We start from the raw sequence: 26,572 nt of genomic DNA, 5'->3' as shown, positions 1-26,572 counted from the left end.
TCAGGGTGAATTCCCTCGTAAATCCTGCGTAGCACGCGATACTGACCACGACTGTATTCTTTACAAAAGTCCCTCCTGGCAAGCTGTTTATTCGGCAAGCGAGCCGAACCAGACCCCTGAGGCCCCAAGCCGATTCAGGAAGGTCAAGGCCAATAAGGAAATATTGCTCACCCAAGGTACACAGCGTAAGCGACGCTCTCTGCAACGTCTTCCAGGGGCTGCTGCTGCTGTGCCGCAGGATCCTGCGCCGTTCGTAACACGGCGGTTTCGGTTCGCCCGAGTCGCGTGGCGTCAGCACCTTGACGTGCGTTATCTTACGTGGTCGAAGCCAGCTGCATTCGACGTCGTCTACGCTCTATTTACCACTCAACTGCCCGCCGGTCGCAATTGATGTGTTCAGTCTTGATATAGATACATCTTTTGATTTCTCTACGACCTCCGCAATGGGTCTGTGGCCAGCACCCCGGGTCCCGTTCGGGGCCGCCGTGTGCCCCGACGACAGTCTCGGCCGCCTCGTCCTTGGCCCTCATCGAGGCTGCTCACGAGCGCCGTATTTCGATAATCAGTTTGAAGTCTTCGGGTCAATCGTGCCCTCCGCTATCGCTATCATTTGGGGTCTGCATCGTGTATGGAAGCTCTGGAACAAACCAGCTGTGAACCAGGGGTCATGGGTCGCTCATCTCAAGCTTGTAAGCCCGATATTTGAAGAGCATCGCGATATATGTGACTAACCCTGCCACCAAGATCCTCTGGCACGCACTCGCGGCGCTCCAAATCTTGACTCTGGGCGTAGCCGCCATCCGAGGCGGAGAAGTCGCCGGAGACACTGGCGTCATCACCGCGTCAGGTTCTTTGGCCATCGCATCCAGCATCCTCTTCATCTTCGTCTCTAGACTCGAACACCGGAGAGCTCGTGCTCCCTCCGCTGTGCTGCAGACGTCCCTTTTGGCTACAATCATCCTTGACGCAGCTCGTCTTCCAAGAGAATGGGCCTACGCCTACAACGGTGGCCTTGACATTGTCAATCTCCTGACCGTCCAACTCGTCGTAAAGGTCGTCCTGCTTGCGGCGGAGTCAACATCGAAGCCCGCCTTCATCACCATTCCAGCCACTAAGGCTACCCGAGAGGAGCTATCTGGCATCTTTGGCCGGAGTCTGTCGCTCTGGCTCAACCCTCTGTTCAAGTTGGGCTGGAAGAAGGACTTGGTGACTGAGGACCTTGAGCCCGTTGATGAGGCATTGTCTGGTGAAAAGCTTCTGGAGAGACTATCTACAGCCTGGAAGAATGGTACTGCACTACCGAGCTCCAATTTGATTTCCTTAAGAACTGGGTACTGACCTCGTCCGATATTCAGTCGACCAAACCCGAACCCATGCCCTCTCAATTGCTCTCCTGAAAGCCTTCTCCCCAGAGCTCCTCTACACCCATTTCCCCCGATTCATCAAAGTCGCCTTCGGCCTCGCCCAACCGATCCTGGTCCAGATCACGATCGAGTACATCCAGAACCACGAAACAACGCCCGTGGAGGAGGGCTACTGGCTCATTGCCCAATTCGCATTCGTCTTTATCGGAAACGCAGTACACAGCCATTCCTACCCTCTCCCACATTCGGCTCCTCACTGATTAATAACAAACAGGTATCTTCCCTATGGACAAGCCAGCTGTCCTACCGCCTCATAACCAGCATCAGAGGCGCCCTCATCGCCATAATCTACCAAAACATGCTCTCCCTCCGCGCCGAGAGCGGCACCTCAGAGACCGCCGTTGCCCTCATGGGCACCGAGGTCGAGTGGATCACCGTCGCGGCCGAGTGGTGCCTCGCCGTCGTCCCGAACCTGGTTCAGGTCGCGCTGGCGATGTGGATTCTCGGGAACCAGCTTGGTGCTGCGTGTATCACGCCTGTTCTGATTGCCATCGGTAAGGGGTTCACTGCGAATGTTCCATCTACCTCGAGAATAGATGCGCTGATAATGATTTTACAGTCAGCGTTCTGATAGCTGCGCGGCTGGGTAAGCTTATCCCGCCCCGCCAGCGCCGCCGGCGCGAAGCCATCCAGAAGCGCGTCGGCGTCACCACACAGGTCATGGGCTCCGTCAAGGGCGTCAAGATGAGCGGCCTCAGCGGCACGGTGCAGGACCAAATCCAGGGGCTGCGGGATTTTGAGCTCGAGGAGTCCAAGGAGTTTAGGAAGATCCAAATCTCAAACGTGCTCGTCGGTAAGTGGCCTTTCGTCTACGTAATAAAAACTACAGGCTAGCTCACAATCGTTTTGCAGGCCAGCTTCCCTCCATCATGACCCCCTCAATCACCCTCGCCGCTTTCGCCATCGCGCAGCGCCTCGCCGGCGGCCAGCCCCTCAACGTCGTGCAGGCCTTCACGTCGCTCTCCCTGCTGGGCATCCTCATCAACCCCGTCTCCGAGCTCGTCATGGTCCCGCGGCACCTCGCCATGACGATCGGCTGCCTTGACAAGATCCAGGAGTTTCTGGCGAAGGAGAAGAGGGAGGATTACAGGAACGTGAAGTCGAGGAGGCAGGGACAACCCAACGGAGTCGCAATGGAGCCGACGCCCGACCAGCCGCTAATCAAGGTCTCGGAGGGTTCCTTCGGCTGGAGTACTGACAAAGCCATCTTGCATGATCTGGAGCTCAAGATCAAACCGGCGACGCTGACGATTGTGATTGGCTCGGTTGGGTCTGGTAAGTCGACGTTGCTGAAGTCGCTGGTCGGCGAGACGTATCGCATCGCGGGAGACGTGGAGTACGTTGCGAGTCCGGAGGTGGCTTACTGTGACCAGGACCCCTGGATTTTGAACCAAAGCATTAGGGACAACATCACCAGCAGCGCAAGCTATGACGCGGTGCTGTATGATAAGGTGATTGCGGCGTGTCAGCTTGAGGAGGACATCCGGTTGCTTCCGGACGCAGATGGCACCGTTGTGGGAAGTTCAGGGGCTGCCTTGAGCGGCGGGCAGAAGCATCGCATTGTAGTCCCCCTCTGTCAGATTGCTACGTTCCAGACTGACGGTGTCTAGGCCCTCGCCCGAGCGATCTACAGCGGGAAGCAAGTCATCATCATGGACGACACCCTCAAGGGCCTCGACTCGAACACGGCCTCAAAATGCTTCAACGCGCTGTTCGGCGCTCAAGGGCTCCTTCGAAGCGTACAAGCTGACCAGAAGAGGTCGGTCATTTTTGCAACTCACAACGGTAAGCTGCCCCTGTTGGTTTCTTTGAGATCATCCCCTGGTAGACAGGACTAAACCCCGTAATTGCAGCCCAATGGCTCCGCTTCGCCGACCAGATCCTCTCCCTCTCCGCCGACGGCAAGATCTCTGAGCGAGGTTCCTTCGAGGAGCTCAGCAAGTCGGGTGGCTACGTGAGCAAGCTTCGGGTTACGCAACTGAGTGACTCGGAAGAGGAGACGCCTGAGAACAGCGACGAAGACACGAAAGACGACGTTGAAGCGCCGAAGAAAGACAAGCACGTCGCCGGGGTGAAGCCCAATGGCGTTGAGAAGCTGAAAGCAAGCCGTGGTGCGGCGAATACCAGCTCGTTGCTGTATTACATGAAGTCCATGGGCACGACGGCGTTCCTGCTGTTTGCGACGATGGTGCTGTTCCAGATGGGATGTCGGACGATGCAGCGTAAGGCCACCACTATTGACAGTTGATGATGTGCTAGTTTCTGATGAGTTTGACGTAGGTCTTTGGGTCAAGTTCTGGGTAGCTGCCAACGAAGACCACTCTGATCCGAACTTGGGCATGTGGGTGGGAGTATACGTCCTCTGGGGCGTTCTTACGGAAGTTGCTGTTGCCATTGAGACGTAGTAAGTCCTGCCACCAAACTGCCCATTCCTTGGTTTTACTGATTCATGTCAGCTACTTCCTGGTCATCATCGTCCCGCACTCCGCCAAGGGCCTTCACTTTGGAGTCCTAAAAGCCGCCCTCGCGTAAGTCACACACTCCCGCCATCTCAACTCACTGACGCATACCCCAGCGCCCCAATGTCCTTCTTCGTCAAAACCGACACCGGCGTAATCATCAACCGGTACTCACTCCCCTCCCACGCTCAACCCACCATCTAACATCCTACAGATTCAGCCAAGACATGAACCTGATCGACCTCCCTCTCCCCCTCGCCTTCATGCTCACCTTCGACTGTATCTCCCCCCTCCCCACCTACCTCCCCCCCTCCCTCGCAACAGAAGAACTAACCCAATCGCAGACTTCACCCTCGCCATCGCCGAAATAGTCCTCACAACCCTCGCCACGCCCCAGCTAACCCTCCTCATCCCCCTCCTCTTCCTCGCCCTCTACCTCCTCCAGCGCGTCTACCTCCAAACCTCGCGCCAAATCCGCCTCCTCGACCTCGAAGCCAAGTCCCCGCTCTTCTCGCACTTCCTCGCCTCCGCCGCTGGTCTAGTCACCATCCGCGCGCTGGCCGTCACCGCCGCCGCCGAAGCGGAGAACCTCGCGCGGCTCGACATGAGCCAGCGCGCGTTCTACGTCATGGGGAGCCTGCAGAAATGGCTGCTCCTGGTGCTCGACCTCGTCGTTGCGGCGCTGGCGGTGTTGCTTGTCAGTCTTGCGGTTGCGCTGCGCGAGAGCGTTGATCCGGGGTTATTGGGTGTGGCGCTGGTTAGTGTGATGGGGTTCGGGTATTTGTTGATGCTGTTGCTGAAGTACTGGGCCGATCTGGAGACGAGTTTAGGGGCGGTGGCGAGGATTAGGGAGTTTCAGATGGAGACGCCGACGGAGGTTGATGGGGATAGGGAGGTAGAGAGCGTGTGGCCTGATCGGGGGCGTGTGAGGATTCGTGATGTGGCTGCTGCGTATGATGACCACCAAGTTCTGCGGGGGATTAACCTGGAAATCCAGCCTGGTGAGAAGGTGGCGATATGCGGGCGGACGGGGAGCGGCAAGTCGACTCTTCTCGCGCTCCTTCTCCGCCTGCATGACCCCTCGTCTGGAACTATTGAAGTGGACGGGGTGGATATCTCGACGGTGCCGATTTCACGGCTGCGAGAGAGTCTAGTCGCACTCCCGCAGGACGCGCTGTTCCTCCCTGGCTCCGTCCGGCGGAACCTCGATCCGCTGAGCAAGTGCGAAGATGCAGCGGTATGGGAAGCGCTGGAGAAAACGCGCCTGAAGAGTCTTTTTGAGGACAAGGGCGGGCTGGATGTGGGCTTTGAGACGGAGTGGTTGAGCGCTGGGCAGAAGCAGCTGTTCTGCATGGCGCGGGCGATGTTGAGGGAGAGCAGGGTGTTATTGCTGGACGAGGCGACGAGCAGGTATGTCTTTTCTGCCCGGAATGCTTCATGATGTTGACTGACGTGTTGGCAGCTTGGACCAGGTGACGGAGCAGGTTGTGCAGGACCTTATCAGGAGCGAGTTTGAGAGGTGGACTGTCATTGTGATTGCGCACCGTCTGCAGGCCGTTGTTGACTTTGACAAGATTGTGGCGCTGCAGGATGGAGAGGTTGTCGAGTTTGATCATCCCAAGACGCTGCTTGAGCGGGGTGGTGTGTTTGCCTCGTTGTGGAAGCTTCAGGAGGGGTGATTCCTCTTGGCCATTACACTGATAAACCTCGACATGTGATACGATGTTATCGGAAGGTCCTGCCATAGAGTCATAGAAAGCTTTTCTTTGTCAATTGTCGTCATTAATCTCATATCATTTTCATCATCTCATCCATCCTCACTTCTTCATAATCCCAACAGCCTCCTTAGCCAACCCCTTCACCTCCTCATCAGCAACCTCACCCTGCGCCGCCGTAAACGCCTCCGTCCAGACACCCCACCTCTCCTGGTTGAACCCCCTCCACTCCTTCCCGCCAAACTTGCCGCCCGCCTTGCCCGTCTTGGCCTCGAGCTTGGCGTCGCGGGCGGCGAGCTTTTGCAGCGTCTCGCCGGAGTACTTGATCCAGATCGACGCCTGCCTCAGCGCGGCGCTCTTGTCCGCGCCGGCGGGGTGGTCCTCCTCGAAGGCGGTGCGCAGGGCCCACAGGCCGTAGGTGGAGTAGTCCAGGGGGTCGGCGGTGCCCTCGGAGAGGGAGGCGCGGGAGGTGAGTTGCGCGAGGAAGGCGGCGAGGTTGTCCCAGGATGTCTTGTCCTCCTCTGACGCGGATGCGTCGGTGACATCTGCGGTGTTGTTAGCAATTGGGGAAATTCAGAGATTAAAGGCCTCATTGAGCGTTTCCCGATTAGGCAGGTTGATATCACAACACTGATACGAGCACATCAAGGAACGTGGAGTTTGAAGATTGTGAACGCACCAAAGTTCCAGAGATCGCGAGCAACCCATCCAAAGGTGGGCAGATCCTTCCAGACGACGCCTTCGCTCAAGTGCAGCGCTTGGCCGTCGGAGCCGGTGACGGTGGTCTCGCGCAGGCGCTGGACGAAGTCGACGAGGGGCGCCTGCTTTTCCGGGGGCGTCTGCTTGGCGGTCGCAAAGATGGCGTTGTACGTGTCCCAGAGGAAGTCTTCGAGGGAGGACTCGGCGGCCTTGGCAAGGTCGTTGTATTTCTGGATGGTGTCGTCGAGGGAGTTCTTGTCGCCGCCGGTGGTGAGATAGGCGTCGAGGGCCTTGTAGGCGGGGAGCCCCGCAATGGCACTATTCACGCCCATGTTCTTTTTCGAGTTTGGATGGTTATGTGGTTGATGAGTTGAGGAATGACTGTGAGGAGGTATTGAAGTATGGAAAGAGGTTGAGAACGGTGACGTGGTGTTAACGGTCGTGTGGCAGATGGACGTAAAGCTTGGAAGACGCGGAAGACAGCCCACGTGGAGGCGTATTGGCCTCACTGACGTCGATCTCCAAGCACAGTGCCTCCGCAGCAAACACTGTGTGCAACGGCCCCGCATCTACCTCATTTCGGCTCAGCTTGCCACGTTGCCAATCAAATCAACGTGAATGGAATCGCACTGGGCAAAGGCAAAGGTCCGGCGCGCTCCGGGCTCCGCGTCAGGCACCGTGGCACCGCAGGATAAGGCGAGGCGGGATGCAACGGCACGGCACAGGTCGTGGCACAGGGGAGACGCGCAAGCCCCAAGATCGCAAGTGTGGCTTTGATTTGCCGACACAGACACAGAATGCAAACAACGTCTCGTCTTGTCTCTGTGTGCATCGATCGAGTTGTTTGTGTGTTTTGCATTGGGCGGTTCGGCTGCTCGGCCCCTTCCGCAAAAGAATCGAGAGGGGGGCGGTAATTAAAGTGGGGCGCTGAGTCCGGGCGGCCTCTCCTCAAGATTAAGCTTATGTTTTCTTTTCATTTTCGCATGATTTGATTGGCGCAGAGGAGGCCACACGTGATGTTGGCTTCGGTTCCTCACTCAGCGCAGCTCGTCAGGGAACCTCTGACACATTTTCGGGCGGGAGCCAGCGCATGTCAGGCACCCGAGGGGCCCGTCTCGCCGTCTTGGGGGCACCTTTGAGGCGTCCAAGGGGACCAGGACAGCTGAACGAGACGCCATCGACGGTCGGCAACTCACTTGGCGGACGGGAACCTTGCGCCGGCCAAGCTCTAGGCGACCCTCTCGGCGCCATCTGTTGTTTTCTTTCTGGCTTCTATTCTCGGTTTTCTTTTCTTTGGACAACATTCCCATCTTTCGAAACACAGTTGACGGTCAAGACCATCCGCCGGACAGTTTTATTAATCGCGGGCCGGCCCTTCCCTTTCACCCATCCACCCTCACTGCGCGTCTCAAATCCGTTACAGCAACAAACACTCGCCTCACTCTTGTCCTCTCAACAACCTCGACTCATTAAACCATCTTCATCCACCAAATCTACCGTCGCATCGACTGCACCTCACCCCAATCTCATCCCTCTCATCCCACCCACCATGGTCAGCCTCAAATCCACCCTCGCCCTGGCCCTCTGCGCCGTCCTCGCCGCCGCCAACCCCATCGCCCTCGAAAAGCGCCAGGGCACCACCGGCCTCGGCTCCATCCGCTGCGGCGACGCAAAGTACTCCCGCAAGCAGGTCGACGAGGCCGTCGCCGAGGGCTGCCGCCTCTACGCCAACAACCAGCAGGTCGGCACCAGCGAGTACCCCCACCGCTTCAACAACCGCGAGGGCCTCACCTTCGACACCTCCGGCCCCTACCAAGAGTTCCCCATCATCTCGTCTGGAAACTACACTGGCAGTAAGTCTCCCACCAACACACACCCCCGCATCCCTTGACTCGCAAACACCACCTCTTGGCATTCGATGTGTTGAGACTAACGTGCACCGCGCAGGGGCACCCGGCCCCGACCGTGTGGTCTTCGATCCGGATTACCGGGGCAGCTGCGTCTTTGTCGGCGCAATGACCCACACCGGCGCCGTCCAGCGCAACGGTTTTGTTTCGTGCAATGAGTCTTCGTCAAGCAGCGGCAGTGGCAGCTCGGCGGCTTCGAGTATCACCACCTCAGGCTCATTCGGGGTTCTACTGCCTGTGCTGTCTCTGCTTGCTCTTACCGCTTAATGAAACCAAAAATTAAACAGACTTCTGGCTTAATGGACTAGAGGGAAAGGAAATAATGGTGGCGGGGCACATGTTGGGTCTGAGAGTTACCGAGGCGATGGAATTTGCCGGTGCTCCGGTTCTGGGCCTAGGTGGACCGCTGGAAGGTTTAGGAAGTCTGAGCTAGATCCACATTAATGAAGTTCACATTTCTCTTTTCCTATTCTCGTGTTAGCCTTTGCCTTTGAAAAACCACTTACCCGAGTCAATATAGAGTCGAAGCCCTAGGTAGTTTTGTTTGCTTTTATATTCCGTGTAGTGTACTCTACAGCGATACTCCAACCTATGTAGTGTACGCATACACCCAAGCGCTGGATACGAATGCCAACAGATGCTTCAAGATGCTTAAAGATGCTTAAAGATGCTTAAAGATGTATGCATTATTACCCTGGTGAAGAAACTACGCTACTTATCATGTTGGATTATAGTCACAATAGCCTGGCTGTCAACACACTTGAAAACCAGCTTGAGCGAATACCCCCGGAGCATGTCTTATAAGCCACTTCTTTGAACTGGTTGCCGTTGTTCATCAAACAGTGATCCTAATTTGGCAAAATCATCCACGCTTGGATGCGCCCTTTTAGGTGAAGGCGGGCCATTTGGTGAGTCATTCGTGACACAGTCTACATTGTCTGAAATATATGTCGGAGACGTAGATATATGGCTCGGCTGTCTGGAATGGGTCCTCGTAACTCCACCGTAGGAATCTAATTCTGAAGGTGATTGGCTTACTCCCGGAGACTGTGGCTATCTTGCGTGAGCAAACATACCGGAGAAGGGGCTGGACCAACAGGATTGATCCAAACATACGTACTTCAACTCTGATAAACATCGGATTGATGCCATTCTCATACTCGACGTCTGGCGGGCACGTCGCCAGTATGTTCGCGATCTCGGCCATGATCTTTCGACAGTCTGGGCGCTCCGTCGAGACTGGCACAAGCATCTTCTCTTCGATGAAGTCCAGAAATGCTGTTAGCTGTGTGGGACAGCTTTTTTCGTCACGCAGCTTCTGGATCCACTGAGAGATTGTGAGCTTCGCACGGTCACGCCAAGCGGTCATTCTCTGCAGTAATTGCCCACCAGTACAACCACTATAATTCAGGGCGAGAATTGTATGTGTGGGAGGGGCGAACTTACGGTGGTCACTGAAGGCTTGATCTTCGCACGAAGCTTACGGGAACGTCTTGTCGGCTTTTCAAGGATGAAAAACTTATCCTCCGGCAATCGCCTGTGTCTCTCCTCCTCGAGACGTGAATCCGTAAAGCTCGTATTCGTCGCGGCGTATCCGAGTAGGAACCACGAAATGAACTCCAGAAAAACGCATCCTAGGGACCATATATCGTATTTCGGAGATATCTTTTTCCCGAGATCGAGCTCTGGGGGTCTGTATGAGCCTGAATAGCCAGCAATCGACTCAGGGCGTACCTTTGACCTAGAATTCGTCGTGTTGAAGCTTGTGAGGCCAAAGTCGGAGATGACCAAGAAATTTTTAATCTTCTCGTACTCTTGAAACCAAAGAATATTCTCAGGCTTAATATCTCCGTGGCGTCCCCATCTCTTTTCTTTGCATTTTCCCTGTTTGAGTTCCACGAGTGACTTGGCTCCCGCGTTGGACAAGTCGGAGAGGCTGTTCAGGGTATGTATTTTGTGTAAGCCTTTGGTAAGGCCTCTACACTGATGCAGTAACCATGCCACCCCGTTTTTGTTTTCGGGATTGAAGCGATGCATCATCCAAAACTCTCGGAGGTTTCCATCAGCCCATGGAAAGACCAGGAAATAGCGGTCGTCATGCAGGTAACTGAACTGAAGCTGAATCAGGTGTTCCGGTTTTTTATGTAGGCCTCGTGCTCCGATCTTTGTGAAAAGCTGCATTTCATCGTCATAAGCCTTCCTTGTCAGGCTATGGAGTTCCTTGACCGCAAAACTTCTGCTGACACGACTCTGAAGGGATACGTTAGCTTCTGGTTCCGAAAATTGGTGAAATGTTTCATATTACCGTGCAGCCGTCGACATGGATGTAGTGAGCCTGATGGATCTGCGCTTTCCTCACACTTCCATAACCTCCAACCTGCTGCAGGTCGAATAGCAAAAATGGAAGTGTTGGCCGTTCTCTGAAGTTATAGAAATGAATTTCCTTGCAGGGTAATTCGAACAAGGGAATACACATTGTCTTTTGACGTGACTCGAAGTCTTCCACGTCATTAGACGACCAAAGCCCGGAGAACTCTAAAGGCTCTAAGTCGTCCACTGTATTTGGGCCATCCCGTTCGGATTCTTGCAGAGTGGCGTCCTTGGATCTCTTATACAGCCGGACTGTGACTTTGGATCTCGGGGCCTTCTCTGCTTTTTCTCTTTTCACCTTCAGCGGAAGGTGCTTATCCATAATCTCATAGTCTATGAAGTCACGGATGAGTGATATCTTGCCCATCATGATGAGAATCGCAAAGATCTTGAGTCGTGAGGATTTGCGGCTGCATCCCAACTTGCAATCCTTGCCTAGAACTTCTGCCGTCATGCGGGCTATTTCCACTTCGTCGTAACTTTTGAAAGTTGCTCGGAGCAGGCCTGAAACGACTTCCAAGTTGACAATGTCGCAAAGCTTGTTGTGAGGTAGAAAAGCTTCGTCGTTCACAACCGACACCTCAAATGAGCACCTCATATCATCCGCGACATCCTTAGCGTTGTATGTCTTCAGGACCGTCTGATCAGATTTGTTGTAGTCTGGATCAAGGCCAGCAAAGGTGGTCTCTGAGACGTTGAAATCTGCGCAGTCCAAGCTGTCGAAGACTTTCTGCTCCCACAGAAGTTTATCTCCGTTTTCTTCGAGTTTTGTACTATCCGCTTCGATCACGTTGTGTGAGCCTAGCAGATAGGTTGCCGGGGCTGCGCCGTCGTGCTTATAGTCAGGAATTCTCAGCGTAATTGAGATATCCTCAGTGTTCGAAGATAATTGGTCATTTCCACGACTGGCCATGATATACGATTTGTCGTGGGATGGCTTATGGTTGGTTGTGAAGATGTCAATGAGTGCAGAATTCGTGGCGATTCGTGCCTTTGCAAAAGATCTTCCCAAAAGATCTTCCCAAAACCGGATGGGTATGCTAGGGAAGCAATTGATCCAGTAAAATTTCACGGCGGGGCCTCGGTCTGGATTTATGAGAGTGGTCCGCTCAAGCCTGCTTCAGTAGCTGCTTGAGACCATAAACCTTTGGTCGGTTCTCCGCTTGCCCCTGATGCCCCAAATCTCTATCTTTCGGAGAGGGACCCCTGTGACTCGAGGCTCTCGACTGCAGAGACACTCCCCAACACCACCCACCAGCAGCCCATTTGAACGAAATTGCAGACATATCTAGAGCTGCCTCCTCGGCGTGGTGGCTTGGTGTTCAGGCTTCGGTGAAGCTGGTCAAATCATAACCTTCCGTTGCAAGGGTGTTGAATAACAGGCTGCCAGGTAACTACAGCCCTTCAATCGTAAACAGATAGTCCTCCCATGTGATGAAATACTGAGTGTGGAAGGTTCACACCCTCTTACTTTACGAGGACATGCAGGACGCGCCAGAATCTGGACACACCAGCATATATGGTTGCTTCCACCATGTTAGATACAGCCTGATCCAAGTTTTTCAACTTCCGAATTTAGCTTGGATGAAGAGGGTGGTCAGCACGAGGCGTTCTGCACTTTCAATGCAGGCTGCGACGCCAAGACGTTCTGTTTTGGAATATGTGTGGCTGGGTGCGGAGCTGTTGGCAAAGTAATTTTCCACTTTTCAGCACACCGGCAAGGCGTGACCACTCCTACGAGGCAGCAGGAATTCAACAAGTTCATTCGGGCATATTTTCTGTTTTTATAACCTGTTTGAGTCTGGCCTCCGTCTAACGAATGATATATGAACATCCACAACCCACGTCCAAAATTCATGAAATCGTCAAAAGTATTCATTTTCGCACACTACACAAATATTCTGCTAGTATGACATCCGTTCAAACTTCAACACAACCGTCCAGCTCAGACAATAACACAAATAAAGCCTTGAAGACTACTTTTGAGGTACATTCGAACCTTGTGAGCTCGACTGATCTTCTGCAAGTTCTTACGAATTGCTTCGGTCAAGACAAGTTCGCAGTAGAGATGAGGCACAGTATTTACATCATAAGAATACAAGAACCTCAAACGGACAAAGAACGAATTTCATTAGAAAAGTTTGCCAGTGGTACGTCAATCAAGATCTCGTGTGCGGTCGAACTTGGCCAGTATCGATAGCCATGACTGTATCGACAAGGATGACTGATCTTGTGGTTCCAGGGTGATCGATCTTTCGAAGGATAGTCGGTTTTTCAAGTATCTCTTCAGCCTGGCGTTTGTTCATTCTGTTAGCGATATCATACAAGCATCCATAGACTGCCTTCTATGAAGCCGCTCCCACCGAGCATCGCCGGAGTTCTAAGCGAAATACAATTTTAAACATCGTGGGACTAGGAGCATGGGAACACAATTTGAATATTCATCGCATGTCAAGAAATTATCTTACTCGTGACGCACCAGGCAAATAATGTTAAGAGATGGGACATGCAGTAGAATAACGCGAAACATAGTAGTGGAGATAGGCTGGTACTAAAACACAATGACTTCAACTCCCTCATCCTCCAATATGTCATTCGAAAGCAATTTTCCCACTCCAGTTCTGACGTACTGTTCCCTCTCTGAACACGAAATCGGCTCGATGATAATAACGTAGTGCTGGACATTCTTCATTGAACTTGTCGCTTTCTCTGTGCCTAGAATAATGCATCTAAGACCTGCTCGTGCTGTCTGACCCTTTTGGTCGAAGATGATCTTTTGTTCCAGGTCTTTCGCATTTATACTCAGCTTACGTGAACGGCCTTGTAGCACATGAGCGACGTCGTCATCCCGGCCTGCTTTCCAATGCTTTTTGCGTCCGCTTTTACTGTGGAAAGGCGTGAAGATATTCTCGTGCCAGTCTATACGATCAAACGGGGCGTCCAAAAAGGAGATCGGACCATTTCGCGACATCCAGGACCAGGAAGGAATGTGCCTATCCCTAATACCAGGGATTGGAACCAAAGTTGACTCTTCTTGTCGTTGCCAAAGTAGACTCCTGTGCAGGTATCGTTCGAAGACTCCAAATCCGCCTTTGGTATCGAAAGTCTTCAGGAGTCTTTCCTCCAGACCACGAATTGCTATAGGTCGATCGGACACATGACTGAAGTCGAGCGTCGAGTATATCTGGTAGAGATTTTGGAAGAGACGTATCCTTGCCCCCTTGAAATAAGCAAGAGCAGAGTTCGGGAAGTTGGAATCTCCAAGAAATGCAGCTTTGGGGCTTAGACAGCAAGTTAGCGTTGATAGGTCTTGTGACCGCTTTCGGAACGAGGACGTACTTTACTAGCTTCGTCAAAGTCTCGCAATGAATTCCGTATCCGCACTCCCAATAGACCTGAGTTGAGGTGAAGTGAATGGTGCGCCGCGCGAGCGCTCTTTCTTGGAGAACCCAGCCCCTTTGATTGAGAACAGATTTCTCAACATCGTGGCGGAAGTTATCTATCGATTTGCGGATGAAGATGGTTCTACCTGATGGCGTCTGGATCGCAAGCGACGAAGGTTGCTTGCCTCTGGAGAAGATGAAGCCTTCTGATGAGGATTTGGCCGAACTGGCAGCAATCGTGATGTTGGCAGAGCTAAATACATGCTCCATGGAGACGGCTTCCCTCTCCCAGTCGCTTGGATCATCCTGGATAATGCAAAGCGAGTCTATCCAAAGGTAACGGAACCCAAGCACCCTAGTGACTTCGATAGCATCCTTGAAGGTCTTTGGCAACTCATCAAATTCTATGCATGCTGCGAGCTGGGTGATGTTGCTTTTGAGGGTTTTGAAGCATTGTGCACTGCCCCAGCAATGGCTCAATGCAACATACTTACCAGAGGCGGATGCCTCCGTGCAAAGAAGGCGGAGGTTGGGTTGGCTTTTGGTACCAACATCCAGTACGCGGGTAGGAAGCTTTGCTTCGGGTTCGAAGAGATGATTGTGCTGTTCGTCGCAAACTCGTATCCATTCTCTGAGTAGTGTAGTCTGGAATTCGCTGAGTGGTTCGGAAAGCTGGGCGGGCCCAAGTTGCGTGGAGGTTGGAGCGAAGTCGTGATCATCTATGCATTCGTTCAGAAGCTTCTTGCACAAAACATTATAACAAGGATATTTGCTACAAGAATGGCTTACCTGGGTCGGCATAAATGGATAATAGGGTTGGCCCGTGAGGTTCTATGTTGACTGTCGACTCAACTCGACGGCATCTGAGCTCATCACTGTCCTCTAGACCATTTTCTATTGCAGCCTTGTAAAGCATATCGCAAAGGTCGCAAAGTTCGGATCTTTTCTTAATTTTCTCCATTCCGTCGCAAATCGTAAAGTCGATGGTTCCAACTTCAAGACACTTTGGGCACAGCTTCGAAAAAAGCCTTGGAGTGGGAGGCTCGTTACTGCGAACGATATTGAAAAAGTCTTGGGCGAAGACATTGTCCAGTCTTGGTTCCCATTGGTCGTTGAGTTTCATAGTCTCCTGATCAACGAAGGGTTATTAGCCGACGCGACCTTTGACTGACTGAAGATCCATACTTACGGACTGTATTCATTAGCAACTTTGGTTTGCGATGTTCAATGAGCTTCGCTGACCGCCTATGAAAAAACATTAGCAACTTTCTGATAGTTTTACATTACAGGGGCTATCTGGAGTGGTGCGTAGATAGGCAATCCTGGGGGCCACTACATTCTGTGAATCAGGTTAGAACTGCTTCAGATATTGTCGTGTAATGTTTTGCGGGTACGCACATACTGGATCAATCAAGTTAGCTTCGTGCCGAAACCCACATTACGCAATACGCAAGCAAACAATCCACTCACTTCTTCCTCACGTTTGGATAGTACAGAAACTTCAACGTCTTTCGTGTTCATGCTATCAGTACCTGGGCTACGTCTGCCTGTGACCTCCGGTACTACAGGGCTCCGATTAGCTGCGATTCAAAACCTTCTAATACACGTCCTAACCAGTAAGGGCTATGTTTTGAAAGTAGCCATTATTCCGTGATTCACTCGTCCGGATGCTTCGAAATTCATCGCGAGTTTCCGAAGCATCCGCTCGATTCTTGTATTCCGGTACAAGCATCCTCTTATCGACAAAGTCCAAACAACGCTTCAGAGCGGTTCCGCCGCCATTATTCGCAATGTCACTTCGCAAACTGTCAATCAGTTCATCGACTACAAGGCTTCGCTGATACTCGCCGGAGCTGACATGCCAAAACGGAGTATTCAAGTCGATAAACCTGTCCACTCTGCTCCGTCCATAGCAAGTCCAAACCAGGAACTCAAGAAAGACGCAACCAAGAGACCACACATCGAAGACGCGAGAGAGCTGATCGACCTGCTGTTGTAGTTCAGGGGCTTCGTATCGCTTAGTGCTAGTTTTCGCACTCGTTATGATATTGAGTCTCTCCCGCTGCGTTGTTTCGTCCTTGTGAATCTTGGCCAGACCGACATCGGCGATTCGTAGGCGGCCAGGAAGTTCTTTCTCAATGAATAGGAGAATGTTCGAAGGCTTGAGGTCCGTATGGCGACAATTCTTCTGGTGAAGGGCTTTGGTAGCCCCGGAAAGGCCATAGAGTTGGTTGAGGACCCATCGAATATTCGCCTCTCCCTCAGGTCGTGGGTTGTTTCTCCAATAATCCTCCAATGTTCCACCATTAGCCCATGGAAAGAAAAACCCACATCTATCGCCTCTGGTGTAGGCTGCCAAAGGCTGGATTAAGTGAGGGTTGTTCAACTCGTTGATCATGCGGAGGGCTTCGGACTCCTGAGCATAGTAGGCGTCCATGTTGGGATGCAATTGCTTGAAGGCTATTTGCTGACCTTTGTATTTATCCTAGCGGGTGATATTGTGAGATGAGGTAGGTACAAGAACGTCAACAGGCTAGAGTTCTTACCTGTATGTGAGCCTCGTGAATTTTGACACTCACGACCACACCAGAATACCCCACTTTCCTCGTAGAAACGGATTCTTCGGTGATAGGAAGAGGGCATTTGGGGGAAAGGTGGTAGTCGAAAGTGTCAGCTCCGAATACAGGCGCCATGAAACGCCATTGTTTGGTGTCGAAATCCTCCACGTCTCTGCTTCTTTTCCACCGATCGAAGCAATGCCACAGCTTGCGATTGCTTCTCTGAGTCTGAGACTTCCTTCGACTATTGGTATGAACACGGTAGCGTTTCGCGGTCTTTTCCCATGTCTTCGTGATCGGCAAGTCAGCATCATAGAAGCCATCTTGTTGTAGCAAGCTCAAGTGCTGCACACAATCACAGTGGGCCAAGATTAGAAACACCCGTCTAGCTGGATTGTCTTCGTCGGTAACGTATCTCACAAGGGAATCGATGTTGGCGTCCTTGGGGAGATACTGGCAGTTAGCGCGGAGGTACTCTCGAACATTCCGACGAGCGGTCAATTCGTCAATGGCGTCATTTGGTAGAAATGGCTTTCCGTCCGTGGGTTCTTCGATACGTTCCCGAATTTCGCTCTCAATGTCCATGGCTGCGCTCGGTCCGACAAGCCGGGGAACACAATGTTAGGATGGCGGCCGAATTTCGTCACTTTTGCAGTCGTTTGAAAGCGTCAAATTCGGGATCCGACTGACTTTGGCTTCCGGGCGTCACAGTAGGGTATGTTTTATAATGCTCACGGATAGCTGAAAGCGAAGGAGAACACGGCGTCAGCTGCAAAATGTCAGCCGCTGGCAAAGGCGGACCCCGCTGCAAAACTCTTCCCCCTCACCAGGAAAAACGGCCACGCCAATCAAACAACGTCCAAATCAACCTGGTATTGTGCCATCAGATATCATAAGTACCATGCATAGACCATACCTCGGCCGCTGCTTTAAGTCATCTTGATTCGTCCGCAATTCTGGTGTGGCAGGCTTATCGACACCTACGCCTTGTTCTGGTGCACATGATGTTACGATTTGCGAGAAACTAGTAGAAAGACTGCCTACTTCCTCTCACCGAGTTCTTACAGTGGCATAAATTAACGTACTATTGGTCAGCCTGATTCTAGCTTTCATATCAGATACTGATCACATTAGATTTCGCGCGTTTTGGACAGTGCAAAGGGGGACAAAGTAGGCTAGCAGCGTATGAAACCCGGAAGCTGATACCTCTCAACATATAGATGCAGAAGGAGGCCTCTTTTTCACCCGGTGGCTGAAAATTCCAAGCCCTACTTTGACCACAGCAGCTGTGAAGCGCGGGTAGATATTGATCTCACTTCGGGCGGTCGATATCAACTCACACACAACCTGACATAGCCAGATCAGGTGATTATAACAGCCTTAAAGCAGTCTATACTGCCACCTTGATTGCATTGAAATGAATGGTTTGGCGGCAGCCGTGATATCCCCATTCTCCGGCAGTCGAAATTGCTGCTCAGGCCATCAAACGACAAAAGCTTCGTCGGTGACAGCAGTGGCACCCAAGAAATTCGGGAAGCTATTGAACAAGTTAAGCCAAGTTAGGTTCGGGTATCACAACCTTGCCTTGAAGCCGCATAAAGACATGAGGTGACGCCTATATACCATTCATAGCGAAGGTGTATTTGCAGTTCTGAACACATGCTTTCCAATCTCATATCATTACGGCTACGGGTCACAATGCAACATCAGTCAAAGCTCCATGATGTCCCACTGTTGGACAGTTGCCATAGCTCCGAGACAAAAACAAGCTTCGAATAGAGCAAAATATTGCACAATACGTAGGAGCTGAAGGCTGTGACAACAGGATTACTGAATACCAGTTTGGTGAATTTTCCCAGGACACAGAGCTTCCTAAGACGGGCTACAGTAGATATTTCTAGTTATATCGCCGTACAAATTAAGGCTTCAGATATCCCAGACTTGCCTTAGTGGATAGCACTGCTGAGTGCGCCTTGTCTTTTCTGAAAGTCAATCCACTCAGACAGCTTCTTAATCTTCTTGCCATCCTCTGTCATTGTCGCCACAAACAGGCAATCAGTGCCGTACGACCCAGCCGCCGTCTCACCCTTGCTTGTGCACACCATCGTCACCGTTCTCTTCTCCACATCTGTGAACATCTCATTGATAGTGATTTTGATTGACTTCAAGTGCTTGAAGATGTTGGCTGCTCGGTCGTTGGTCCGGAATCTGGACGCAATGTCAGTTAAACTTTTTATTGGAAGATGCTAGGATTCGGATTCCCAACCGGGCACTCACTGTTCTCTATTCATTGGGTAGATGCCGTTTGTATCCGGATGAACCGCGTAGTGAATGTCTTCAGTCCATTTGGAAACAACGTTTTCGATAGAGCGGCTCTCCAAGTCTGAGAGCCAGCCAGAGGCAGTGGACTCGAGGGTTTCCTTCATAGACATAACTGGTTTGGGGAGATAGGTTAACTTGTTGAGTAGTGGATGGGCGAACTGTTGATAAGGCTGGGCAATCTTCGAACCAAGACATAGCTGGACGACGCCCATTTAAGTATTTCGCGTCTAGGTCTACACATAGTAGGCAACAAACACGAGACGCGGCAGCTTGACCAGTGCATCGTCGTTTGAAATCGAAAGTCCGCCCTGCTTTGTCAGAATACTTGCGGAGCATTCATTACTTTCGCTGTTACTCAGCAAGTCCCGCGCTCGCTTTCGGTTTCCGAATTCAACCAATCATCTTGCTGAAGTCGACGCTCTGACCGTAACACAGCTTTGCCATTGGCTTACATGTTGCCAAGCCTAGTTCATAGCAGCGCCGGCAGTTGAATAACAGCTAATTAATGGCCAATGGGCCAATACCAACCGGTCCTAAAATTGAGCTCGGCACATGCCCACGATAGCTTCGCAACCGCAATCCGCGCGTCGCGCGCGTTCAGCCAAGAGACGCACTTCTGCGCACTTGCGGACTGCGTCTTGTACATGGCGGAATTGCGGACTTGAAAGTCAAATCGTCAAGATGATCTTCAGGGTTTTGAAGTTGGGTTGATTTGTAATTCGCGAATGTCCAGCCTTTGCTCTGGAGTTTTCCACGACGAATAGCACTTAAAAGATGGGTATCCTCAGTTGTAGTTAAGATTGCATTGATGATAAGCAAGGTCGATTTTGTACTTAGAAGAGTTTTCAGAGTTCTTCTTTTTCGGAACGTGAGCTTTTACAAAATATCTTCTTCACTCCAGGAAATCCTGTATCGCCCACAGCAACCTAGACATCATGACTTCCCAGAAGCTCCTCATTATTTTCTTGCAGTCCGCTAACGTGACTCAAGCGGTGGCACTGTGTTAACCCAGTTGCTGAATTCGACGGTACCAGGGATAAACTCCCTCTCTTTCAGCGCCCTGATTCGGCATCAGAGCCAAGCCGACATCCTCGCTGAGAAGGGCATCCAATCAATCATATTCAACGGCTTGGACGACACTGAAATCATTCGACAAGCAGCGGCTGATCACGATGTTATCATCCATATCGCCAACAGCTTTCACAAAGCTTCAGCAGAGGCTATGCTTCAGGGTCTACATGACCGAAAGTCCAAGATGGGAAAGACTGGCATCTTCATCCACGTGAGGGCGCCTCTCAAATCACTCATTTTATCAATGAAACTGGGTAAACTAACATGATTAGACTTCCGGAACCAGCAACGTTGCTGACTTCCCCATCACGAAGAAGTACCGTGGAACTCGGGTCTTCGCCGACAAAGAAGACATCTTCAGCTACGAGAAATCTCTTGACCTCCAAGAACCCTATCAAAATCGTTCAGTTGACATCTTTGTCGCTGAGACCGGCAAGCGATTGGGAGTAGACACGTCTCTATCTGGCCGCCTCTCGTTTTTGGCATCGGGAGTGGCTTCTTTAGGACACTCTCCAATGGCCAGTTGCCCATGCTTATGCGCTTGGCCCTGACCAATGGCGAATCCCGGTATATTGGTGAAGGTGCAGGGCGATGGAGCCATGTTCACGTGGAAGATCTGGCGGCGCTCTATGAGACTGTCGTTGCCAGCGCCATTGCCGGGAAGATTTCCCCTCACGACCGAGCCATCTTCTTTGCCGAGATTGGGAGTAGTAGCTTCGCCAAAATTGCTGACAACATCGGAAGAGCCGGGTTGAAGCTAGGAGCGCTCAAAACCGCCAAGGCCTCATCAATGTCACTCGAAAGCATTGCCCGTGATCAGTTTCACGGGGATATGAACTGGGCCGAGATTGTCTTTGGTTCAGAATCGTTGGTAGCTGCAAATCTCTCAAGGGAGATTGGGTGGAAGCCCAAGAAGACGGCGGTGGATTGGGAGGCAACATTCATCGACGAGTTTCGGTTGGTGTTTGGCGAAGCAAATGGAGTAAACAAAATGAAGTAAAGGAGTGTGGTATCAGTCTTTTTCCTTGGGGCTGAAATACGAATTTTGCAGACATCAAATCTACGAAATGTTCCAATTATGACTTTCGGTCGCCATGTCCAAGTACCCTTTCTGGTAAATAGTAGCGCACGCAGCTCAAGCTTTTCAATCGATCTCATCATAATCTCATTTAGCATGAAATCTCCAGCTATAAACATTGAATTGTACTTTTTAACATTGTAGGTTGGGTAAAATGCTGGAATACCTTTATTGGCTACTATAATCGCAGAAGGCTGTGAATGGAAATGGGACTACAACGAGTGCCGGCGGTACTTAGGGTTGCTCGTCGACAGCTGCAACTGCGGTGGCATTGATAACAAGCAGGGAGGTACGGTGACCAATGAGTGCTATTCGTGGACGACTGATCCTGACGCCAAGCTGTGAGTGGAAGGATGAGGTGGTTGATGCCGGTGCTGGCACATCGCCCCCACTGGCTGCTGTTTCCAATTTTCGAATCGAAATAGAAGTATATCAGTTCAATCAGTTCAAGGTGTTCTCATTTCAAAACAAGATGCGAATCGTCTTTCTGTCTAATCTGTCAATACTCTTCATCTAACTAATCACTGCTTTTTTCCAATCATTCGGAATATCTTGCTAGGTAGCCATTGACGCCAACAACGGGTTTGGCGGTCTGCTAACTTCTCTGAACCAATCATCCTGCTCGCGAATAACCAAATGATGAGGCATGTGATAGTCGACCATGAGCTTCGTCTCCGACGGCAGCGGCTCGTTCTCCATCACGTCTCCCATGGCGTTTAGAAGGTCCGCACGCGACCTCAGATGCAAGGGATGCACGGTTGAGAGGTAGTCATGAATCGTTACAAAAGAACCGACGGCGGGCCTCACTACCACGATAACAGTTTTCCCGCGTGGCCTTTGAGTTCCGCAGCATTTCAGTAGATGCAATAGTCCGTCTTCGTCCGAGGCCGGATCATAGTCGGGGAGTAACCCCCAATGGGTATCGGCGTCCGTTTGCTCCTCCTCAACCTCATCGGCGCATTCGGGGTCAGTATGCTCGCGGTGGCATTCAAGCCACACGTCCTCCCACTCATTAAGGTCATCGACTACCACGGTCATGGATGAGACCTTGGGTTCCGTGAGCGCAGCCTGCGAGAACGGATACCAGGCGTGGTTCTGGAAGTAGGGCTCCAGAGAGCTCGTGTCCCTTTCGGTTGCCATAATGTGGACGGCGGATTCAAGCGGACCGTCAATATTCCAGAAGAGTCGGCGGGCCTCAGAAGAAAGCTTGGGAGGTTGGTGAACGGCGCAGAGTGCGTCGTGAATAGGAATAAGTGCTTCCCCCTCGAAAGTCGACATGTTGGTCTAATAAAGATTGAGTCTGTCTGATTGAGGCACTGAAAATGATTTTTTGGCTTGTCGCAATGTCGAGCGCGTAATTTAGCCTTTGAAGACGTTGTTGAGAAAGGAAAACGCACGCTGCAGAGAAGCATGTGGGCGACGGGGTTTATATATCAACACCCCTGCAACAGGCTCCAACGGTTACATCTGCTAACAATGACCCAGGCCCAATCCACGTACGGCAAAAGATCTTCCAGTCATAGTTTTGCTACTTTGAAGACCTGTCGCAACGACTAACTCGAGAATTCTTTAGATCTCCTGAGGGGTTGATGGACGACCTGTCCCTGCGAACTTGTAGCGTTTCAGGCTCCTTTTCTATGGACGACTCTTTCTTCCCTTCAAACCACTCCCCATCCCCAAAGAGACTTAGGAGTGACATTGGCGCATCATGCTTCTTTGTCTCCTGGTTACACAGGCGGAAGTATTAGGCTATGCAGTTGACTCGGTCGTCGACACGAACGCTGTGGCGGGTATTACTTTGCAAGCGGTGCATAGAAACTCGAGTTATGGCGCAGTGAGCATCTCGTGCCCACGGATGTCTAGATTCACATTGTCAGTAGCTATCCATTGGTAAGTTCGAAATCTTACTGCTGGGCATGAAAGGACTGCTGGTGCTATTTGAACTAGAGCCTGTTGGTTGGGGCATGGCTCGATTGTTGCGCAGTCTGACGACAAATCCTGATGCAAGGAATTTCTCAGAAGCACCTTAGACGCGAAAGCTGTACATATGTTATATCTACGGTCTACTCATGCAAAGTTCAATATGTGTAACAATGTGGTTAACTGTGACCCATCAACATCGCACGAGGATGGAGGTCAGAAATAAGACAAAGGGTCATTCTGGGCATACCCAGGCAGATAATTGGTGGTCAATTGGTACTTGCCCGGCGGAATACCGGAACTTCACCTCACAGGGCCCACCGCAGCTTGCTAAATGTGAAGAAAAGAATTACGCCGCAGCGAAGCAGGTCGTCGCGGGGCTATATAACTATAAACGAAACTTTATAGGGAGTAAAACATAAATATAAACACAGAATAACATCATATAGCTCCATCCTCCATTCAAAGAATGTTCTAATTCTTGGAACCCGTCAGCCTCAGCCGTTGGCGCTTTGTCTGGCTCGTTCAGCTTCCGCCCCTTAGTAGTTGACCCGACCCAGATGGGCACCGGTAAACTCTGCAAAGTAAATGGCGTCCGGTTGCTGGTTGTTAAGATCACACGGGGCACTGACGCTCGTAGGAGTGACGTACTCCACGAGCTGCTGAGTCTCGGGGTCGTACTGTGCAACGCGGTTTCCAAGGAACACCAGGTTACCCTCTACAAAGTAGACCTTGCCATCGTTACCGACACGGATCGGCCCAGGCAACGCCAGTGCCCCGGAGGAACCGATGCTGATAAGACCGTTCTCAACCACAGTGGAGTTGCCCGCAGCGCGGATGTCGGCAATGAACATCTCAGTCACCTCGCCTGTTGTGACATCGATGGTTCCAAAGTTTCCACCGCCAGTTCCCGTCCACCAGATGAGGCCATTCTTGTCCGTCGCGACACCTTGAACCAGAGACAACGGTGTCGGGATTTCGTACTCCTTAATCTCTTTGGTGATCACATCGATGGTGCCGACCCTGTTGCCCAGAATTTCCGAGAAGACCATTGTGTTGCCCGGGCCAGCTTGGATGATGAGAGGGGCCGAAAGGGGGTTTGGCAGCGGGTACAAGTCGTACTTGTGGGTGTCAATGTCGAACCGGCCAATGGCGTTGAGGCCGACGGACGTGAACCACGCTCCACGGTCGCGGCCGCCGGCGACATCGATGGTGACACGGATTCCGGCAGGAAGATTGTCGAGAACAGAGATGTTGGTCCAGGGGAAGGGGTATTCGGTCATGCTGCCATCCTTCGGGTCCAACTTCACCATGCTGTTGCCGACGACTTCGGAAAACCACAGGTTACCGTCCGCAAGGAACTCCATGCCGCTGGGGAGTCCAACAGGGTTGTTCAGTGGGAATCTTGTTTGCTCGCCGCTTGTCAGATTCACCCGTAGGATCGTGTTTGACGCAATGAGTTCGACCCAGGCAATGTCGAGTTGATCAGGGTGAAACTCCGTCTCGCAAGCGGTGTCGAGTAAGGTGACAGCGGCATATTCCTCAAGTCCTTTCTCCCGTCTAGGCCGATTATGTCCCGATGTTGCACCGACGACAGTCGAGGAGCCGAGTAGAAGGCTGACGAAAGTTGAGGTCTTCATTTTTAACAAAATATCAAGCGTAAAAAGAGCGACGATTAAGTTGGCAATAAGGCGAGAAGGACTGACGATACCAAATGCTGCAAATTGATGCCACTCACTTACAACGGGATATTGCTAGAAGTATATAAACACGCAAGATTCCCGCCAAGGGGTTGTTCACTTGCATACGTCTTGGGCAGAGGGAAATTTGACCTGGCAAATACGGTGCAGTCCCTCCCTACACCGCTGGGTACGAATTAGTCCATTCGGCACGTGGCTCGGGGAATTTCTTGTGGTTGAAAGCTGACTCGGTTTCTCGTTGTCGGCACTTTTCTGATGTCCGCTGTCACAGAGTCTGCTGGAATCTGATGACTAGAACCCATGGCCGGGTAATGAGGTGGACAGTGTGCCATCGCAGGCGGGTCCTCCTATTCTTCCTTGTCTTCCTCTTAGACACCGCTTTCATCTTCTGCTTTTTGAGTCCAGGCCGAGAGCGGCCAACGGCCCTGGTAAGGTTGCCCCGTACAGAATCTCGGTTCGGCACAAACCGGGTCCCCCCGGGCTGTCAGACAAGGTTTCTTACGTCGCGGGCCGTCCATGGCTACACCCGATTTGTCTAGCAGCCAACGCGTTTCGTCCTCTTCATCCTGTCTCATTACCCGTGGCCTGGGTATCCTGGCGCTAGCTAAATCAATAAAAAGACGTGATTCCTCAACACCGTTGTGAAGAGACTCCCCATCCCACGGATACAACCCAAGTGCCAGAAGCACTGCATACAGCAATCGAAGGCGGTTCTGTGGGAACCCCTCATCACACGACGCTGGCCATGAAACCCTCACCACCAGCATGGGCCGAGGTGACTGGGCCGCAGGCGATCCAGGTCAGGTGAAATGGCCCTGTCGCCTGAGCTGACACGGCAAGTATGGATATCACCAGTGGTCAATGACCTCTCCCGGAAGGTCATTAGGAGGCAAGATGGGCATCCACGGGGCGACGGGTATTCCAATGGTCTCATCCTGGCACCCGAATGTGCCCCGAATACATCGCGGATAGCATGAGGTTTGGAAAAGTGACTGATTGGTTGATAATTATTCCAAGAATTGAGCGTTTCCCGCCGCGGGAATGCCTTCCGAAGTGAGTTTCGACTTTTTGATACCACAACATACGTTGACGGAAGGATCCGTCTTGGGATGAAATTACAAGCCTGTTCAAACGGACCATTCCATGGGCTCAACAAATATTGAATGCCGATCAAAAGTCAATCCTCCCGTGAGCGACAATCATGGTCGCCCACCAGAAGCCCATCTCCCTCATGGCAACTGACTCGAGCTTTCTTCCAACCTCGTCAGGGAAATCAGAAAACTCCCATTTCTAATATCCGTCAAGACTATCTTTCGCCCCTAAAAGCGAGGCGCTCTATTTGGCACCCCTATGTCCCCTATTTAGTACTAACTTAAGCCTTTTTAGGCAGTTTATAGGTATTATAGCTATAGAGGGTGCCTACTACTTTATAGCTACCTAAACTATCTTTATACTAGATATTTTATATAATAGTTATATAAATGCTAATAGTTTACTTAGAATATGTGAATTTATTATTTTATTAATAATTAACTCTCTATATATAATCTAAATACTATAGTATTAATATCCTCACTAAAATTATTTATTTTTATATTATTATTATATTATAACTATAAATCTTAAAGTATAAAGTCTTAATAACCTTATTAAAGTAGTTTATTAATACTAAAAGACCTATAAGTATAGTATAATTAAAGCTTAGTTATATTTAAATATATATAATAAGAAGGTTTAATAAAAGCTTAATTATAACTATAGAGGACGCCTTAAAAAAACTATAGTAATATAGTAAGATTTAAAAACTAATAAAACTAGTTATAAGTAGTTAGTATAACTTTTACTAGTTCTTAGTAAGTAAGTAATAATTATACTTAATAATTAATATAACTATTTACTTATTACTAAAGAGTTAAAGTTATAAAGTTAAACTTTCTATAAAATAGCTACTATTAAAGTAGCTAGT

General features: G+C 51.0%; 9 protein-coding genes across 9 annotated transcripts; 3 read left to right on the top strand and 6 right to left on the bottom strand.

The window, feature by feature from the left end:
- Window positions 1-443: 443 nt before the first annotated feature.
- atnG-0 (ABC transporter atnG) lies at window positions 444-5,562 on the top strand (the record flags this gene model as incomplete). Its single annotated transcript, XM_036643056.1, has 14 exons — window positions 444-689; window positions 745-1,288; window positions 1,356-1,579; window positions 1,639-1,918; window positions 1,984-2,217; window positions 2,277-2,986; window positions 3,035-3,209; window positions 3,278-3,646; window positions 3,705-3,828; window positions 3,881-3,952; window positions 4,000-4,050; window positions 4,098-4,162; window positions 4,228-5,293; window positions 5,346-5,562. 14 exons carry the CDS (start codon window positions 444-446, stop codon window positions 5,560-5,562), a joined length of 4,377 nt encoding a protein of 1,458 aa, XP_036492169.1.
- Window positions 5,563-5,700: 138 nt separating this feature from the next.
- On the bottom strand, window positions 5,701-6,629 carry CGCS363_v011206 (uncharacterized protein; the record flags this gene model as incomplete). The annotated part of the gene is made up of 2 exons (XM_036643055.1): window positions 5,701-6,143; window positions 6,278-6,629. The coding sequence occupies 2 exons, from the start codon at window positions 6,627-6,629 to the stop codon at window positions 5,701-5,703; spliced, it is 795 nt and encodes a 264-aa protein (XP_036492168.1).
- Window positions 6,630-7,846: 1,217 nt separating this feature from the next.
- Window positions 7,847-8,471, top strand: RNF1-0 (Guanyl-specific ribonuclease F1; the record flags this gene model as incomplete). The annotated part of the gene is made up of 2 exons (XM_036643054.1): window positions 7,847-8,150; window positions 8,245-8,471. 2 exons carry the CDS (start codon window positions 7,847-7,849, stop codon window positions 8,469-8,471), a joined length of 531 nt encoding a protein of 176 aa, XP_036492551.1.
- Window positions 8,472-13,125: 4,654 nt separating this feature from the next.
- On the bottom strand, window positions 13,126-14,758 carry CGCS363_v011204 (uncharacterized protein; the record flags this gene model as incomplete). The annotated part of the gene is made up of 4 exons (XM_036643053.1): window positions 13,126-13,855; window positions 13,914-14,377; window positions 14,452-14,676; window positions 14,747-14,758. 4 exons carry the CDS (start codon window positions 14,756-14,758, stop codon window positions 13,126-13,128), a joined length of 1,431 nt encoding a protein of 476 aa, XP_036492170.1.
- An 808-nt stretch (window positions 14,759-15,566) lies between these two features.
- On the bottom strand, window positions 15,567-17,100 carry Cdkl4 (Cyclin-dependent kinase-like 4; the record flags this gene model as incomplete). The annotated part of the gene is made up of 2 exons (XM_036643052.1): window positions 15,567-16,442; window positions 16,504-17,100. The coding sequence occupies 2 exons, from the start codon at window positions 17,098-17,100 to the stop codon at window positions 15,567-15,569; spliced, it is 1,473 nt and encodes a 490-aa protein (XP_036492553.1).
- Window positions 17,101-18,461: 1,361 nt separating this feature from the next.
- On the bottom strand, window positions 18,462-18,947 carry trt14 (Isomerase trt14; the record flags this gene model as incomplete). Its single annotated transcript, XM_036643051.1, has 2 exons — window positions 18,462-18,723; window positions 18,793-18,947. The coding sequence occupies 2 exons, from the start codon at window positions 18,945-18,947 to the stop codon at window positions 18,462-18,464; spliced, it is 417 nt and encodes a 138-aa protein (XP_036492552.1).
- An 825-nt stretch (window positions 18,948-19,772) lies between these two features.
- CGCS363_v011201 (Uncharacterized protein) lies at window positions 19,773-20,908 on the top strand (the record flags this gene model as incomplete). The annotated part of the gene is made up of 4 exons (XM_036643050.1): window positions 19,773-19,817; window positions 19,913-20,119; window positions 20,181-20,354; window positions 20,432-20,908. 4 exons carry the CDS (start codon window positions 19,773-19,775, stop codon window positions 20,906-20,908), a joined length of 903 nt encoding a protein of 300 aa, XP_036492172.1.
- Window positions 20,909-21,541: 633 nt separating this feature from the next.
- On the bottom strand, window positions 21,542-22,126 carry CGCS363_v011200 (uncharacterized protein; the record flags this gene model as incomplete). Its single annotated transcript, XM_036643049.1, has 1 exon — window positions 21,542-22,126. The coding sequence occupies one exon, from the start codon at window positions 22,124-22,126 to the stop codon at window positions 21,542-21,544; it is 585 nt and encodes a 194-aa protein (XP_036492171.1).
- A 1,319-nt stretch (window positions 22,127-23,445) lies between these two features.
- On the bottom strand, window positions 23,446-24,546 carry vgb (Virginiamycin B lyase; the record flags this gene model as incomplete). Its single annotated transcript, XM_036643048.1, has 1 exon — window positions 23,446-24,546. The coding sequence occupies one exon, from the start codon at window positions 24,544-24,546 to the stop codon at window positions 23,446-23,448; it is 1,101 nt and encodes a 366-aa protein (XP_036492032.1).
- Window positions 24,547-26,572: the final 2,026 nt, after the last annotated feature.

The sequence above is a fragment of the Colletotrichum siamense genome (genome assembly GCF_013390195.1).
Source record: "Colletotrichum siamense strain Cg363 chromosome Unknown KSG_Cg363_contig07, whole genome shotgun sequence".
NCBI lineage: Eukaryota > Fungi > Ascomycota > Sordariomycetes > Glomerellales > Glomerellaceae > Colletotrichum > Colletotrichum siamense.
This window is presented reverse-complemented; position numbering and strand designations above follow the sequence as displayed.